Here is a 17,945-nt window from a genome sequence, read left to right on the forward strand (position 1 = left end):
TTCTTATCGAGGGGCGCTCATTATGCATTTCTCTCTCTGGGCAGGGAGCTCGCTGCTTTGGCCACGGCAGCGCTCCGGCACCCACAGCCCCGACCACAGGGGGTCTGTCTCGGCTCATGACTCACCGCAGGGCAGCAGGGAGCAGGGGTCTGGGCGGCTGATGTTCGCTCCTGTGAGGACCCGGTACACACCCCCCCCACTTGGCTGAGCCTGAGTGCTCTGGCACCCTCACCACCTGCAGACCACCCAGGGGTCCTGCGTTCAAATCCTGGGGCCCCTTGTGATGGCTGTGACTTCTCTGTGCTGCAGTTTCCTTGGATGCCAACTGGGCTTGGGGGACATGGCTGTGCCGCCTGCAGCTCAGCAACATGAGGTGGCTGTTTGAGGGCAGGGGAGTCTGTACAGCTGCTGCTCACAGACCCTGGTCACCGGGGCCCCCTCCCAGCAACGGCCCTGGGTGATGGTGCCCAGGCCCCTCCCATCTGAGCCTTGGTTCCCACATGCTCCCCTCAAAATGGCTAGAGCAAACATGGATCCGGTGGGGATACCTGGAGTGGAGACATTTATTGACAAAAGGGGGGGCTGGACTGGGCTTCCAGCCTCTGCTTCTGGCCAAACGGCAAGTGCCCGGTGGAGAGGGCAGCACAGCCCTGGCCTTGTATCCCCACAGCTCCAGAAACGCGTCTGGGGCCGGTCTCAGGCGCTGGGGGCGTAGTGCAGCACCAGCCGGTCAAAGTCGTTTTCCTTCAACGTGAATAGGGGGCGGAGAAGGGGGATGGGGGTGGGCAGAGAAAGGCGAGAACTTGTGAGCCAGGCCCCAAGTTCTGCGCTTTGCCTGGCAGAGCCTCGGGGGTCTAGGGCTCAGAGACGGGCCGCCTGCACAAGCTCACCTTGGCCTGGTACTCCTTGATGAAGGGGTGGGACCTGTGGGCGTCCTTCAGCTGGGACAGGTAGCGGTTTGTCACCTGTGGGGGAGGCAAGGTTAGCTAAATATGGGGACTCCATGGTGGCTCTGACCTGCAGGGTAGGGAGTGGGGTGAAACAAGGGCCACCTGGCCAGACCCAGGCAAGAGCCCTGGCTTCCCCACATTTTCTCCATCACAACCTGCCGCCCCGGAACCATGCTGAATTCGAGAGGACCCTGGCGGGTGGGGAGCACCACCTGGCACAGAGCCTGCACTTGGTACATGCGCGAAGCATGCACCAGGTTCAGGGATGCGGGCTGGGCAGGGACCCAGGCCCTGGGAGAGGCAGGAGGCCAGGAGTGGAAGGCAGGTCAGGGAGCACGGGGCTGGGAAAGGAGGTGGATTTGTTCTGGGCACGTCGTATGGCGACACCTCAGAGGTGGGCCCTCGCTCCCAGCCTTGCCCTACCCGCCAGGCTCAGCCCTGACCATGTGGGGCTAGGGGCGTCTGTCTGGCTCTGTTTCTCCAAAACTGATAGTCTGGGGATGTCTCTGCGGTGAGTGGGAGAGTGGTCCTATCTGTCCTGCACCACCCCAGCCCTGAGGCTGTCTGGGGGGCTCTTCTTCGAGAAACTGGTGACAGACCATCATGAAGCCCTGAGGCAGGCCCCTGGCCGGCTGGGCAAGACACCTGAATGGGGCAGTGCCCCAGCGTCCTCCTCCCCGCCCTCAGACCAGGTAGGCTCAGCAGGATTGCTCCCCGGAGCCCTGTTTCTCTGTCCTGGTGTCCGCCCCCAATCCTGAGGTGGCACAGGCTGAGTCCCAGCCTGCGAGCCCTGAGCCTCAGCCCACTTGTCTGTAGGACCCACAGAGCAGCTGACCTGCAGCCCCGACCAGGATGGGGACCCTGGGAGAGTACTTGCAATGCCAGCTTCCCGGGGCCGATCTCAGCTGCACCCACTCGTGGGGAACAGGTTTTTGCCCCAAGGCCAGGCCAATCTTGAAGGTCAGACCCTGAGGCCCCAAGCTCCCTCTAGAGCCGGGGCCACACCAGAGACCCCTGCCCACCCCAGGCTGGCACCGTGAGGGCCGGAAAACACTCTGCACCTGGCTGAGGGTGGGGAGGGTCCTACCTCGGGAGGCTTGCCCAGGTGCTGGGACAGGACGATGAGGTTGATCAGGGTCTCAGGGTGGCCGCTGTCCTGGCAACACAAGGGGACACCAGACAGGCAGGGTCAGCTCCTCCAGGCCCCCATCTCAAGCAGGGCTGGGATTGCAAGACCCAGCACGCCCCCACCACTGGCCGCTCCACAAGACAGTGACCTCAGGGCCCTCCCTTCTGCCTCCCCACACCGGCTGCTTTCCCAGTGAGCGTGTTGCTTCACGTGCAGACCAGTCTGACACAGAGCCCCCTTGCTTGTCGCAATTTGGGAGGGGCGTTTTTATCACAAATCTCAAAGTAATGGAGTCCAGACCAAGGCGGCCTCAACCTATCACAGCCCAGCTAGCTGCTCCTCCTGCTGCAATGAAGCCTGAGACCGTGGGACAGACCCCTCCCGCCCTGCCTGCTCCCCAGCGGCATTGGCAGGAAGCTGCGGGAAATTACCAGAAACTCCAAGGGGGTGACCTCACCCCACGCGCCCATATTGGGCTCTGAGGCACAGGGAACTCTGGGAATCAGCTCGGCCGCTGCCTTGGCCAGGAACCCCAGCCAGAGCCCCTGGCTGGGGCAAGGCAGGGACATGCCGCTCAGGATGCAGGGCGCCACAGGCTCGAGGGGCTGCAGGGACCCAAGCCTCCTGCACAGATTTGGCTCCACCCCATGCTGCCCTTCTTTGCAGAGACCCGCATTCTCCCCACCAGCACGGGGCGCTCTGGTAGGCGAGGCAACTCCACACGGGCAGCCTGACGACACCAGCCAGCAGGAGCACCCGACTGACTCCCCTCAGCCTGGCCCCACTCGGCCAACAACCTGACGATAGCTCGGCCCCTCGCAGAGATGAGCATGGAGAAAGCTTCCCACTGGTGTCAGTGTCTCATTATATCAAACAACGTTTCAGATGGCAGCCGTGAGAAGACAACTGCGGCAGCCCTGAGTGCAGCGCTCCAGGCCCTCTGCTCGACAAGGATGGGCAGAGGTGACACATCCCGTCGGCAGCCTGCTCTCCCCTCGGCAGCAAACGGGAGCTGTCTCTCCCAAGCACAGACCCAGGTGAGGGATCACCACGAAAGGCCCCTGGCCAGGTAGCCAAGGTGTCAGTGAAGAGGAGACAGAGCGTGGGTCTGCTCAGCTCAGGCCGACGGGGGCCCAGGCTGACGGGATCCTCGCATTTCCAAGAGAAGTTAGAATCAGGATTGTCGCTTGCAATCCTGAGTTTTAACTGATATGGCATTAAAATCCCCACATGGCCACAAGGCAGGCCATGGGGTCTGTGGTACACCTGTTTCTGGGCTGGGGCTGCGCCTGCCCATACCTTGTCCAGAGCCTCCTGCAGCACGCCCTCCGCGGCCTCCCACCGGCCCTGGGCCATGTGGCAGGCTGCCTGCCCACTGAGCAGCAGCAGGGTGGACGAACACTTGTCAGCCATCTCCTGGAAGATGTAGTAGGCGTCCTGCAGCTTCTCACCACCCTGCGGGGACAGTTGGCATCACCGCTTTGTCACCCTGCTGCCCGGCCCTACCCTGCCTGCTCCCTCCTGGAGGGATCCCAGCACTTTGTGGAGACAATCTCAGTGCAGCCGGCCCACGGCAGGCAGTCTTTGGACACCGCCCCCTTCCCCGAAGAGACCCTTGTGCAGCTAGTGCTGTGAAGGGGCCGAAGCGGTACACAGACCCCCTCAAACCCGGCTCCCCAAGCCCTATATTTATAGACTCGAAAGCCTCGGCTTCAAGAGGGAGAATCAGTGCATGGGCAGCTGGGTCAAGGTCTGAGCTGGGACCACTGGGACACATGGCCCATCGGGGTGGCCTCTGCTCCAGCAGCCGTGACCCCGACCGCCTGAATTCAGAATAAGAAGGTTCTGTCCGCCTGGTAAAGACACAGCGCCACACCTGCAGGGGAACCTGAGACCAAGATGTGCTTGTGAAAGACTGCTAGGCTATGGGAGAGAGCTGTTCGGGTTTGTCCCAATAAACTGAATGGATACTGTGGGGTGAGGCCTCAGCCCCGCAAAAGGATGTGCAGATGCACACATACGAGGAGCACCATTTAAAAGGCCCGTACAAAGGAGCGACTCAGAGAAAGGGAGCCAAATGTCCAAATCCAGAAATGGGGCCTGCTGCCAGGAGAGGGGTGCCCAGGCACGGGGGGGTGGGGGGCTGGCTCCAGAGGGGAAAGCGTGAGGGGGATACGGGCACCAACCCTGTGCTGGGAGCCCAGAGAGCAAGCTGACAGCAGCCAAGAGCAGGGCCAGACCCCAGAGGAGGGTGCGCTGCCAGCTGGCTGGCTCCGTGCACCCGGGCTGGGGGGCGAGAGCGGGTACATGCAGGCAGAGGTACGCCGAGTCCGGTTCCATAAACCCCCAGTTTGTTCACTCTGGCTCTGGCCAAGCCTCTCGGCTGCAAGGAGCCAGAAGGGGTCAAGCCCGAGAGAGGGGGAAAACGTGCTGGGGCTCCTCCAGGGGACTAGCCCCCAAGAAAGCAGGAGGTCCAGCACATCTGTGGAACCCCACCTGCACCCTCCCCACAGGAGCAGCCAGCGCTGCACACAGGGGGTCGCCGCCACCTCCTGGCTCCCGGATACTCCTGTCTCTCATGCCCGCACACAAGCCGGGTACTCACCACCGCCAGGCTGACCCAGGCGGTGGCCAGCTGGGTGAGGGTGGCGTCCTCGTCCTGGTCCTGCATTTTCTTCAGCTCCTTCCTGGGGGCAGAGGAGAGAGGCAGGAGGTGCCCGGTAGCTGAGTGGCCAGTCACTGTGCCCCACCCCAGCCCGAGTTCCTTGCTCACGAGGCCCCAGGACCTCAGGCCCCGGCCTGGCCACCCCCCATCCACGGCTGCACATGCCTCTGCGTGCTTGCAAAGCCCACCCCAACCCTGCAAGATGGGCCCCACTGCCTGCCTCACAGAAGGAAACTGAGGCACAGACAGTGACGCCCCTTGTCCCAGGCAACACCCTGCAGAGACGAGAAGGTAAACAATAGTGCAGTCACCCCAATGGACTAGAATGAAATAAATGGAGAAACACTCGTGTCACTGATAATCAGAGCCAGGGGGAGGGCTCTGGGTGGTCCCCATGCCACGTGCACCCTTGAAGACAGCGGCCTGGCTGCTGGAGAACACAGGGTCCCAACATGGCCTGGCCGTTGCTAAGATACCCCCCCCCCCATGCACAGGCCACAGCCCAGCAGCCCCGGTGGGGAGGGGCTTACCGGGCGAGGTCCAGGCGGTCTAGCTTCAGCAGGATCTGCACCGTCATGGCCATGCTGTGGAAAGGGCGGGCAGTCAGTGAACTCCCACCCCACTTTATCCTCCAACAGGGGCTCACTCTGTGCAAGCACCACCTTCCAGAAACCTCCCCTTGAGTGCTCAGGCCACCAGCCCCGCCTTACAGAGGGGAACACTGAGGCTGACTGTCAGCCCAGCTGGGCCAAACTCAGACCTGGGCGCTGCTCGCTGGGCTGAGCACCCCATCGCTTCCCAGGCCCTGCACTCCCACCTGTCTCTGCTGAGTGTGCTTGGGCCGGGAGCTCCCACGGGGTCCCCAGGCCTGTGGCCCGCTCCCTGCCCGCCCCGTGGCTGGCCATCCCATCTGTACCCCCGTCTCCTTTCCAGAGTCCCAGATGAAGTGCTGCAGGGGAACACCTGCTCCATGCTTTCAGCGCCCACACCCACAGCCCCTTGCCTCGAGCCCAGACAGCTGTGACCACCGATCACTGATGTGGCCACTTGTTCCCCAGTTTTCCCGCCAGAACGTGACCCAGCACCCAGACCAGCCCGAGGAGAAGCATGAGAAACATTCGTGGGGTGCACTGCCTCACCAGCCGTGTAACATGCCTATTGCAAACCCTTCTCTGGATCAGGTGGGACATAAACGGATATGAAGGAACACGTGGTGACCAACTAACCAAGGGAAGGCAGAAACCAGAGCGCTCATAGGGGAGAATGGCTGCACCCTGCAGGGCTGGAGTCCTGGCTGCAGGGAGCCGGACACAGCACAGCCCAGAGCCACCTCCTGGGGTGGGGGTGGAGCCGACAGCAGGCTGCAGGGCGCTCCAGTGCCCAGGCCCGGAGTGCCCTGAGGGCCGGTCTCAGAGGAGGGTCCGTGGGGCCCAGGGAGGACATGGAAATCCAGGGCCCAAGGCAGAGAAACACAAGGCTTCATGGGAGAAGGGAGGGTGCAGAAATCTCAGGCAGAGACAAAGGTGCTTTCTGCTCTGCTCCTGGGAACAGAGGGTTTTCAGCCCCGGGTGATGTGTCCTCAGAGCAATGGCCCAGCCATGCGGAAAAGTGTGTCTCCTGGACGGAGAACAAGAGCTGCAGCCTAAATGGGAGGCCCATGCCCCATCCCAGCCCCTCTCTTTCAGAGCAGCCCCCCTTGCCGTTCCTATGACGATGGCTGATGAGGCCCTGAGCTGCCTGGACACCAGAGGAGCCACTCACGCTGGCCGTTCCCCCAGTGCAGGACAGCCACTCACCACTCCAGGCTATCCCCTTGATGCAGGGTGCGCAGGGCTGCATCTGGGTTCTGGTTGTGGAAGTAGATGGAGGCAGCCATGAGCAGGAAGGTGGTGTTGGTCACGTCCACGGTCCGGCTCATCTCCCGGTCCAGCTCGGCCACGATCCCATCCCTGCGAGATGCAGCTGCTCAGAGCCCGAGGCAGGGGCGGGAGGCGGCCTCTCCGACTGACCGGCCCTGAGAGGGTGAGTCAGGCCCCCTGGGGCACAAAGCAGCGGAGGGCAGGATAGGCCCAGCTGTCTCTGCCAGGCCCCACTAGGTGCCACTCTCGCCACCTCCCCACCAGGCACTCCTCACCCCTCACATAAACACGGAAACCAAGGCCAGGAGAAGTGGGGTTGGGTGCTCCAGGCCCAATGGGGCGTGTGGGGCAGGAAGGGCCATGCCTGGCTCTGCCCACAAAGCAGCATAAACGACCATCCAGGTCTCGAGCTCCACTGGCCCTCGGTGCTCGGGGGCTGAGGTGTCCACGCCGCCCCACATGCACAGGGACAGGCTAGCTCAATGGGGACACCTCCACAGGGACATGAGGCCACACAGGTAAACCTCACACTGGCGACGTCACCAACTTCCCGAGGAGGCCAGTGGTCTCAGCAGAGGGTCCTGATCTACCTCGGTCAGCGTCAGGCCTGGGTCCTGAGGGCGGCTGTGCAGGACGACACCCCACTGACAGGGTGGCTGCCCCCGGTTCCCGAGCTTGGTGTGCAGGCTGCTCCCGGCAAGTGGACGTCATGCGCGACTGGGGGCTGGGAGCCGGCAGCAAGCTGGAGTTCAGGCTTGCCCGAGGACCAGCCGGGCGCCCTCACCCGCCACAGGACACCAGAGTCTCGGTCTGCTTAACTGAAACGAGGAGCTGCAACTCCTTGTTTCAAAGGGCTGCTAAGCGGTTAATGAGAGAAGGGAGGCAAGGGCCCGGCCCTGTGTCACTGCTGGACAAATGCTCTGGCTTGGGACACACAAGCGCATACGTTTCATGCGGGTTGCTGGGGGCTGGTGGCCAAGTGCCTGTGTACCTGAGAGCCCCTGGAGGGCAGGGATGTGCCTATTACTCCCTCTGCGCCCACCAGAGAGTGCCTGACGGACAAATGACTTCAAATCTGAGTCTCTTCCCCGCTCTGCACAGAAGGGCTGTGCACGGGGATCACACAGGGTTGGCGTGAGGAGCCCCAAGGCCACGTCCCAAAGCTTCCTGCCTGGCTCCTGGCACACAGGCTGTGAACACGGTGCCTGCTCTTGTCCTTGTAACCTCAGTGCTGTACGTTGTTCCCGGAACACGTTGTGGTTACCCTTGCGGGCTCCAGCACTTTCTCCACCACCTGCTCGCTGGGCAGTTTGTATGGGGTGGTTTGTACTGCCAGGATGGATGCACCAAGAGCCGCTCTGCTTTCCCGAGCGCCTGCTCCACGCCGTGGGCTTCCTGCGGGTTCTTTTCTGTAGTGCTCACAGCAGCCCTGGGGCTCCTTCCCCTTCCGAAAGGAGAATGGGGTTTGTCACCCCAGCTAGAGACGTGCACAGAGAGGGTGAAGGGATGGCCTCAGGAGGCTGCCTGTCTTAGTGTGCTGGGGTTGCTGTCACAGAGCCCACAAACCAGGCAGGGGATCAAAACAACAGGGGTTTATTCTCTCCCAGTTCTGGAGGCCAGCAGTCTAAAATCAAAGTGCTGGCGGGATTGGTTCCTCCTCCAAGGGCAGATCGGTCCTGGTCCTTTCTCCTGGAGCTGCAGCAGTCCTTGGCTTGTGTCTCTTTCACCCCAATCTCTGCCTCCATCTTCATGCAGCCTCCGCATCTGTGTCTTCTCTTCCATCTCTTATGAAGATACCAGTCACCGGATTTAGGGCCCACCTCATATGCAAGATGATCTCAAGATCCTTAACCACTTACATCTGCAAAGACCCCCATTTCCAATGCGGTCAGGTTCACAGGTTCTGGGGGTCAGGACATGGACATGTCTTTTGGGAGTCCCCATTCAGCTGCCACGGCTTAAGCCTCTCTGAGTAAATCCTTCAAGTGTCTGTGGACGAAGGAGCCTGATCACAGAAGGTGGAGCACAGGGCGCTGCCCTCCACGAGGAAGGAGCAGAGGTGGGGGTCACAGCAGACAGTCGTACCCACACTTGGGACTCACAGATGGCGGCAGCAGCCTCCGAGGAAAGCGTACTGCCAACAAGGTCATGACCACATCCTGGTCTATTAAGTTCCACAGGGCAGAGATCGGGGGGAGGGCCCCTCTGTGAGGCGTCACAGTGCTGTGAGGGGCGGCCTGGGTGGTGGAAGGGCCCTGGGGCTGGGACAGGTAGGCGGGAATCGGCTCACAGAAGAGAGTGGCTCCCTGTCGTGGGCTGTGCTGCCCCAGCCTTCCATCCCAGCCGCCCTCTGGGGAGTGTTTTACCTCCGAAATCCCAGGGAGCCTCAAGACCAGCCCATTCCGAGGGGCGGGGGAAACCGAGGTGCAGAGGGGCCACGGGGCCTGCTGCGTCAGGCTGGTGCTCCACGCACAGGTGAGGCAGGGCCACACGGCCCCCACCTGCAGAGGCCGAGTTCACGTGCACCTGGGCGAGCATCCCAGCCAGCAAGGAACAGCCCATGCACCTGCCTGTGCAGGAACCATCTGAGGCCAGCAGGGCTGGACTGTGAGCTGTGTCAGACCCCAACGGAGCAGCAGGTAACAGGCGGGCCTGGCCCTGGGATGCTCAGCACTTCCAGGTCCCCATAGCCCGGACCACCCCACCTCTCCTGGCCATCGCCTGAGGGAGTTTGATGACTGCTGGTCTGTGGCACAGGTGGACACACCCAGCTCAGGGTGAAGACTTGCTGTCCCCTCCCACCCTCCATCTGGGCGGAGATGAACGATGTGTGGTGTGGCTGCCATTCCCTCCCCTGCACAGTGGGTGAGCAGCAATGGCTGGAAGACTGGCTGCAGGGTCCCCACCCTTATGTACCAGGGGAGGTCCTCCTGGCAAGAATGAGGCCCTCACAGTCCCTAGGTAGCTGTACACAAGTCCTCATCTCTGATCCCCAGCCCCCCGCCCCCTTTGAAGCAGGGTCCATCACAGCCTCCCACTGAGCAAGTGAGGGAAATTGAAGCTCAGAGAGGTGAGAGGGCAGAGGAGGGATGCCAACTAGACATCCTCTGCCCACCCAGGCCCATCCACCGTGCCCCAGGCCTGCCCCCCACCCAACCTCACCGCCGGCTGTCGCTAGCCAGGTACTCAGCAAACATGCGCACGGCCTGGAGCTCTGGGGCCGAGGAGGGCTTGATCTCATCCAGGACCACGCCGTACTTCCTCTGTGGGCAAGACAAGCAGGCTGTCAGCTCCGCCCGAACTCCCCGTGGGGTTTATGTGTTCTCAGACCCCAGGAACATACAAGGGCTTCTTGGCTCTAGCACTGCCCTGGTGGAGCCCCAATACCAGCGGCCGGTGCCCACCACTCCCAGGGACCCCCTCAGCCCACGGGTGCCATCCCCGCTGGAGTGCGCTGTGGAAGCCAGCACAGCATCACTCGTTAGTCGTGCCACGCTGCCCACTGCTCTAGCTGGAGACCCTGGCAGCTCACTGTTCAGCCCCTGGTGGTGAAGTGACGGGGTGAGGGCCCCGCCAGCTCTGGGGGTGGGGTGCGGTGGTGTCACCAGGGGCAGGGGGTCTGGGCACTGGCTTCTATTGAGCAGAACATGCACCCCACCGACAGACACCCAGCAGGGAGGTCACTGCAGGGAGGGGAACTGCAATCAGGGACCCATTTTTCACTATCTTTCTTTCTAGGTAGTTTCAGTATTTTCGTTGCCAGTGACGTGTATTCATCTTTTAAAGATATATATACACACACGAATATATGAACACATCCAAGGAGATTCTGGGGCACACCGGGGCACCCTACTCTGCTGGGGACCACACACACTGTCTGGGCCCCAGCTTCACCCTGGAGGTTGGTGGGGGGAGGGTGGTGAGGGGGGCTTGGTCCACAAGGTGGAAGTTCCATCAGGCTCCAGAACCCTCCATAGAGGGAAAGATGCAAACAGACCTGGGAAGCCACCCGAGGCCTGATGTGAGGTGGGGGCATCTGTGGAGCCATGTACCCACAACAGAGCACTCTATGGCTGTGGCTGTGGGACGAGGTTGGCGGGAGGCTGGTGGGTCTGGGGTGGGAACAGGGCGGGGCACAATTCAATCCTGTCTGCAGAGTCCAGATTGTTTTTAGAACAGAACAATGCAGTCTTACTGCATTATCAGGGTAATGCTGCTTTTTAAAAACCCTAGTGTCTGTGGAAGCAACCTAAATGTCCATCAACAAAGGAATGGATAAAGAAGACGTGGTACATATATACAATGGAATACTACTCAGCCATAAAAAAGAACAAAATAATGCCATTTGCAGCAACGTGAATGGCCTTAGAGATTCTCAAACTGAGTGAAGTCAGTCAGAAAAAGAAAAATATCATAAGATATCGCTTATATGTGGAATCTAAAAAAAGACTACAAATGAACTTACCTACAAAACTGAAGTAGAATTACAGATGTAGAAAATAAACTTATGGTTACCAGGGTTGGGTAAGGGGTCTGGGAGGAGGGATAAATTGGAAGATTGGGATTGACACATACATGCTACTGTATACAAAATAGATAACTAATAAGGACCTACTGTACAACACAGGGAACTCTACTCAGTACTCTGTAATGGCCTATATGGGAAAAGAATCCAAAAAAAAAAGTGGATATATGTATTTGTATAACATATTCACTTTGCTGTACACCTGAAACTAACACAACATTATAAATCAATTATACCCCAAATAAAAGAAAGAAAAAAACCTAGTGTCTAAACTGTGGGCTTTGGCTAGTAACAGTATCAATATCACTGCATTGATTGTAACAAAAGCACCCTGCAACCCGAAATGTTAATAAGAGAAAATGCCCGTGTGGGGGGTGGGCATTTGGAATTCTCTTTGCCATCTGCTCAGTTATTCTGTAAACCCAGAACTGTACTGAACAAGTGAAATCTATCGATTAAGTATAAAAAGAAAAGCAAGAAATCTCAACATTGGCCCTCTGGCCTGGTGCTCCAGGGCCTCAGGGACACTGCCACCTTCTTATGGTGGCCACACCAGCTGCTCGTGGTCCCCGCCCCTGCCGACACTCTGTTCCTTACTCTCCTTCCCCAGGGTGTTGGCAGTCATGGTCAAGGGCCCACACTCACCTGTGCCAGGTACGCTCTGTACAGGAAGACATCCCTTTCCACATCTCTCTCCAGGCTTGACGGCTGTGGAAAAGCAGGTCAGAACTCTTGGGGGCTACGTGCCCAACAGGCCCTCAGAGGCCACAAGTGGGCAGCTTTCTCAGTGGAGTCTGGGTCCTAGTCCCGGCCCTGGCTCTCAACTGCCTATGACCTTAGGCAGCAGGAGAGCAGCCTCCACTGAGGGCATGCGGTGTGCTGGGCACCTCATTCTGTGCCACCCTGACATCTCCCTGGGAAAGGAGGTTCGACCGTCACCCCCATCCATTCAGGTGAGGGATGGGGGCACCAAAAGTGCTGAAACTGCTCCAGCCACACAGCAGGGGCCAGGGCAGAGCCCACGCTTCTGACCACTGGACACGTGGCTGCTTGTGTCAAGGCGGAAGGACCCCAGGGTGCAGTGGATCGAAACAGAAGCTGCTCAACAGTATGGGTGGTCCGAGGACAGCAAGGGGTGGGGGTGGGGGTAGGTATGGGAATGCCCTGATGCCCAAGTTTGTACAAGCCTAGCAAACAGGCCTGGGAGGATTCCTATCCGGACATGAATGGTGGATACTGGAGAAGGGATGGGACCCAGCGGGAGACGTGCGAAAGGGACTTACTTTCTGTAATGAATACTTCCATGCCTCTTGTTCCTGTCCTGCTTTTGTTTCAAAACGTTCTTTAAACGTGACAAACAGGAGAGGTGAAGGTCTGCCTCACTCGGAGGACCTTTCTGGGAGAGCTCAGCTTGGCTGCCCCAGCATAGCGATGTCTGGGTCTAGCCAGGCTGGGTGAGACCTTGGGGACCGCCCTATACTCGGGGACGAGGCCCATGGGCCACACTCCCTCAGCCCAGCCACCACACAGAACCCAGAAGCAGGTGTGAGGTGACCTCCTACAGGGTTCACTGTGGGACTGCGAGGGAGGCCCCCACGAGGCTACGGGCAAGCGAGGGACCCTTCCTCGGGAGAGCAGCTTTGGACCACGCCCCAGGGTGCTGGCTGACTTCCTGTGGGCCCTGTGGCACCTGGGGTGGCACAGAGCAACTCAGCCTAGAGGGCACGCGGGTGCTGGGACAGGCCACCTGGGGGCTGGGAGAGGAAAGTGACGTGGGGGAAGGGGGCCCGGCCACCTTGGAGTCACTACTCCAACAACCTCTAAACCACAGGGCCTGAGGAAAAGCACAGAGAGAATGAACAGCCTGTCCAGCTGCCAGAGCACAGGGACAAATGTTCTGGAGCCCCGCCGGTGGGAGCACGCCAGGACTGCTCTCCCCCAAGGCTTGAGAACCAGACTCCCAGTCCCCAGGCCTTCTTCCCAGCCTGAGGGGGCGAGGGCGCTGAACGTGTCCTCCTCCCAGGCCAAGGGAGACTGCGAACAAGAAGCCTGGCTCCTGGCCCCAGCCAGACTCAGGCCAACTTTGCCTGGGGGTTCCAGCAGCTTGCTCTGGCCTTGGTGGCCAGGCTGGGGATCCGGCCATGATTTGGAACACGGTGTCCTCTATATGAGTAACTCTGAAATGACCCTCAGAGGTGGTCACTGGTGAGGACAACCCACCTGGGGTCCCCATACCACCCTCAGTAAAAAAAGAGACAAATGTTGGCTGTTGCTATCTTTGAAGCAGGGACACAGTGGGATGCCTTGTGGGGGACCAGGGTCCCAGAGGCAACTCTGAGCCTCAGCTGCCCCCTCTGTAAAACAGGCACCACCACTGACCCTGCAGGACTGCCAAGGGGGGTCACCGAGACCCCACACACAGACGCTCAGGACCCTCTCAATCAGCCAAAGAGAGAAGAGCTTCTGGGAGGTGTAAGAACAAGGACAGATGTACAGACCAGGGAACACCAGGGACTGTGATGCATGCCACCAGGTGAGTGGTCTGGTCCCCAGTCCTGACAGCTCATCAGAATCACCTGGGAGCTCAGAAACCAGAAAAGCCAGGAAGCTTATGCCCACCAACGACGTCCAACCCCGAGGTGGCCTCAAACTGCCTTCAAACAGCTCAGAGGTGCAGCCAGACCTGAGAGCAAGGGGTACTGTAAAGGGAAGTCGGTGATGGGGTTTGGCAAGGAGGATCACGTTCCCTCCCCTTACTGGCCGTCAGTGTCCCCTGACCACACTCGACGGTCAGCTCCTGGAGGCTTTCTTAGCTGCTTCATCCCTAACACCTGTGCAGTGCCTGCCATCTTGTGGGCACTTGCGAAATGTCTGACAGGTAGGGAAACAAACATCATCATGATGCCAGCACTGAGACACACCAGGTGTTCTACCTGGCGCCACCTCTGGTGGTGCCTGAGGTTGCTGGGGCTGCTATAACTAACCACCAGCTGGGCTGGGGGGTGTGCTTAAAGAAACAGAAACGTACTCTCTCATGGTTCTGGAGGCCAGAAGTCCGAGATCAGGCAGAGCTGTGCGCCTTCCACAGGCTCTCTGGGAGGACCCTTCTTTGCCTCATCCAGCTTCTGGTGGCTCCAGGTAGTCCCTGGCTTGTGGCTGCCTCACCCCCACCTCTGCCTCCATCTTTTCTGTCTGCCTCAACCCTCTCTCTTAGAAGGACACCAGTCATTGGATTTAGGGTCTATCGCAGCTGATCTTGTCTAGAGATCCTTCACTGAATTACAGCTGCAAAGACTCTTTTCCAAATAAGTCACATTCACAGGTCCCGGGTGAACATATCTTTTCAGGGACACGATTCAACCCAGTACAGGCTGCCTAAGAAGGTTTAGGTGGCCTGTGGACCAGAATTAAATCACGTCAGATGGCTCAGCAGGGACAGGACTCCCACTCTTCTGGATGCGTCAGGTAGAATCTCTTGGTTTGGTGCCGGTGCATCTTTACCACGTTGCTAAAGAGGGTGTAGCTCCCCCAGCTCAGAGGTTTGGCTGCAGTGTGCCTCCAGCAAGAGTGACTGCTGAGGGCTTCCCTGGTGGCGCAGTGGTCAAGAACCTGCCTGCCAATGCAGGGGACATGGGTTCGAGCTCTGGTCCGGGAAGATCCCACATGCTGTGGAGCAACTAAGCCCGTGCGCCACAACTACTGAGCCTGCGCTCTAGAGCCCGTGAGCCACAACTACTGAGCCTGCACTCTAGAGCCCGCATGCCACAACTACTGAAGCCCATGCACTTAGAGTCCGTGCTCCTCAACAAGAGAAGCCACCACAATGAGAAGCCCACGCACCACAACGAAGAGTAGCCCCTGCTCGCCGCAACTAGAGAAAGCCTGTGTGCAGCAACGAAGACCCAACGCAGCCAAAGATAAATATAAAAAAAAAAAAAAAAAAAACCTGTTGGGACTTCCCTGGGGATTAAAAATCCGCCTGCCAACGCAGGGGACATGGGGTTCACTCCCTGGTCCGGGAAGATCCCACATGCCGCAGAGCAACTAAGTCCGTGAGCCACAACTACTGAAGCCTGCGCGCCTAGAGCCCATGCTCTGCAACAAGAGAAGCCACCGCAATGAGAAGCCCGCGCACCGCAACGAAGACCCAACACAGCCAATAAATAAGTAAATAAATAAATAAGAGTGCCGATCTGGTTTCCTTTGTTTTCCATCACTCTCTACATACAGCAGGTCATGCTGATTCCTTCAGCAGGGAGGTAAAGTTTGCATATTATGACACAATAAGACGGAAAGAACACATTGCTGTAATGTAAGCAGAACAGACACACAACAGAAGACAGACGGCGGATCATGAGTATAACGCTGAACCTCACAGGGACCCTACTGAGACGAATGTCATCGTTCCCATTTGACAGGAGGGGAAAGTGAGGCTCAGAGAGGTGCAGTGACTCAGCCCTGGCTGCAGAGAGAACACAGAAGAGACAGAATCTGAGCCCAGGTCTGTCTCAATCTTCTCATGGTCTACACTACCTCAGCAAAGAGGCATGTAACAACCATGGCGCCAAACGGACAAGGTCCCCCAGAGATGTCCATACCAGTCCCTGGGGCCTGTGAACAGCTTACGTTACGTCACAAAAGGGACTTCACAGGTGTGATTAAGATTATGGACCCTAAAAATGGAGACACTATGCTGGGTTATCTGGGAGGATCCAGTCTAATCACGGAAACCCTTAAAAGGAGAGGACTTTTAGACAAAAGAAATAAAGAACGGGAAATTCGAGAGACTCCAAGTGAGAACCCTGTAGCTGGTTCTGAGATGGAAGGGTGATATGCGGGGTTGAGGACTGGAGAGAAGCATCCAGAAGCCTCCAGGAGCTAAGGGTGGTCCCTGGCCAAGAGGTAGCAACTTGAACAAGTTAGGAAGGTGCTTCTTCCCCAGAACCTCCAGAAAAGGACACAGCTGGGCCAACACCTTGATCTTAGCCTGGTGAGAGCGGTGTTGGACTTCTGACTTACAGAAGCTGCGAGATAATAAACGTGTGCTGCCTGACTTAAGCTGTCGTTTGGTAATTTGTCACAGTGGCAATGGAAAACTAATACAGTCATGCAAATGTTATTTCAACGATTCCGAATCTCTTACTGAAGTCTGTTTGAGGTTTTACTCCCCATTATGCAGATGACACTCAGGGACATGGGGTTCACTGCCAAAGGCCAGAAGAGAAAGCAAGCCTTCCTTACTTCAGAATCCAAATTCCTCCCAACCCTCTGGCTGCCTCTGGGAAGATGTCTGCAACTCCCTTGTGTGGCGCTCTGATGGCCTCCCACACCTTCAGAATAAAATCCAAACCCCTGCTGTGGCCCTTCAGGCCCTGCCCCTCACTCTGCCCACCTCCTTCTTCATCTCCTCCACTGTGCTCACCTCACTCCTGCCGCACCACCCTCATGCCTTGACTACATGGAGCTCACTGTTGCCTCAGCGCCTTTGCAGCAACTTATGGGGTTAGAGCCTTCTCAAGGTTTGGTCACAGGTTAAAATGGCAGTCAGAGAGCCCTGATCTGACCACTCCCACGTGAAGCAGCCCCCACCCCCATTTCTGATCAGCACTTTTTTATCTCCCCTCTCCCCTAGAGGACTCAAACTGAAAACTGTGTATTCTCTTCCTTGGTTACTTGTTTACTCTTTTCAGGACACTACACCATGAGGGCTGGCAAAGACCCTGTCATGTTCACTGCTCTTAAAAATTCTCCAATGGCTCACTCTCAAAGTGACAGTACCATCCATGTGCCTCCTCAAATGGTGCTGCTCGTGGGCCCTGCTGCCCCCTCTCCTGTCACCCACTCACCGCCTGGTTGCCTGGGCCCTGCCTTGAAGGGCTACATTTTCTAGCTCTCAAACAGCCAGGCTCACTCCCACCACTCTCCGTCGCACCACCTCCTGACATGTTGTTTATTTACTTGTTTACTGTCTGTCTCCCTTGGGAGCTGAGGCTTCCAAGAGAGCTGGGAGTTTTGCCTATTTTGTCACTGCTTTGAGCCCAGCACTGATATCCTGCCTGGCCCATACAGATGCTCAAGGAGGAATGCGTGAATGAATGAATGCGCAAGTCTGGGGAGAAATAACCTGGTTAGTGGGGCAGGGTAACGAGCGAGAAGTCATTTCTCTCTTGAGCCTCCCTTTTCTCACCTGTAAAATGAGGATAAACAACAGTTCCTACTTCACGGGTATTGAGGGCATGGCGGCACAGTGTGGGTGCTCAACAGATGGAAACTATTATTGTTGTTGCTGTCTTTATGATTACTACTGTAGCGTAGTGTCATTACCATTGTTATTATTACTATAGCGGTATGAACCCCTCTCTTACTCAAATGCCTCCCAAGGCTCAGTCTGAGAGAGCGCTCAGAGTGAGAAGTATCGTTAAAGTATTACTGCTTTGAGTTTGGTCATAGGACAAGGATAATTCTTCACCGCGCTCTGAAGAGATGTGGCGGCGTGGTGGGGGCGCGGGGATGAAACGGCGCGAGGTGAAGAGGGAGGGTTTTTAAAACCAAAGCGCGACCCGCACCCACCAGGAAGTGTCTTCCGCCTCCGCCCCCAAGGTCCCCCAGCCCCGCAGCCGCCGCACCTTCACCCGCTGCGCCTCGTTGATGCACTGCTGGTAGCTGCCAATGTAGAAAGCATTCTTCACGTCGAACAGCTCGTCCACCTCCCCGGAGCCTCCAGAGGCTGAGCAAGGAGCCGGAGGCGCCATGTTACTGGCCGCTCACCCGCTACTCCCACTGAGAGACACGTCGGCCGGAAGGAGGGAGTCACCGC

General features: G+C 58.2%; 1 protein-coding gene across 3 annotated transcripts; it reads right to left on the minus strand.

The window, feature by feature from the left end:
- Positions 1-545: 545 nt before the first annotated feature.
- Positions 546-17,922, minus strand: COPE (COPI coat complex subunit epsilon). Of its 3 annotated transcripts, XM_033854013.2 has the most exons (10): positions 17,755-17,920; positions 11,774-11,836; positions 9,766-9,866; positions 6,541-6,693; positions 5,275-5,328; positions 4,685-4,766; positions 3,379-3,534; positions 2,038-2,106; positions 891-965; positions 546-744 (listed from the first exon to the last, which is right to left on the minus strand). In XM_033854013.2, exons 1-10 carry the CDS (start codon positions 17,878-17,880, stop codon positions 697-699), a joined length of 927 nt encoding a protein of 308 aa, XP_033709904.1. In that variant the 5' UTR covers positions 17,881-17,920; the 3' UTR covers positions 546-696. The 3 variants fall into 3 exon arrangements, with proteins under 3 accessions (XP_033709904.1, XP_073659230.1, XP_073659229.1); XM_073803129.1 differs by lacking the exon at positions 3,379-3,534 and having other exon boundaries at positions 17,755-17,922; XM_073803128.1 differs by lacking the exon at positions 2,038-2,106 and having other exon boundaries at positions 17,755-17,922.
- Positions 17,923-17,945: the final 23 nt, after the last annotated feature.

Source organism: Tursiops truncatus, chromosome 3 (genome assembly GCF_011762595.2).
Source record: "Tursiops truncatus isolate mTurTru1 chromosome 3, mTurTru1.mat.Y, whole genome shotgun sequence".
Taxonomy (NCBI): Eukaryota; Metazoa; Chordata; class Mammalia; order Artiodactyla; family Delphinidae; genus Tursiops; species Tursiops truncatus.

Excerpts from the sequence above, each read along its gene's own strand:
- COPE (XM_033854013.2), bottom strand. The coding sequence starts at position 17,880 with ATGGCGCCTCCGGCTCCTTGCTCAGCCTCTGGAGGCTCCGGGGAGGTG. Across the intron at positions 4,767-5,274 it reads GACCGCCTGGACCTCGCCCG|GAAGGAGCTGAAGAAAATGC; the intron begins GTAAGCCCCTCC and ends CTCTGCCCCCAG. Across the intron at positions 2,107-3,378 it reads TGCAGGAGGCTCTGGACAAG|GACAGCGGCCACCCTGAGAC; the intron begins GTATGGGCAGGC and ends TTGTGTTGCCAG.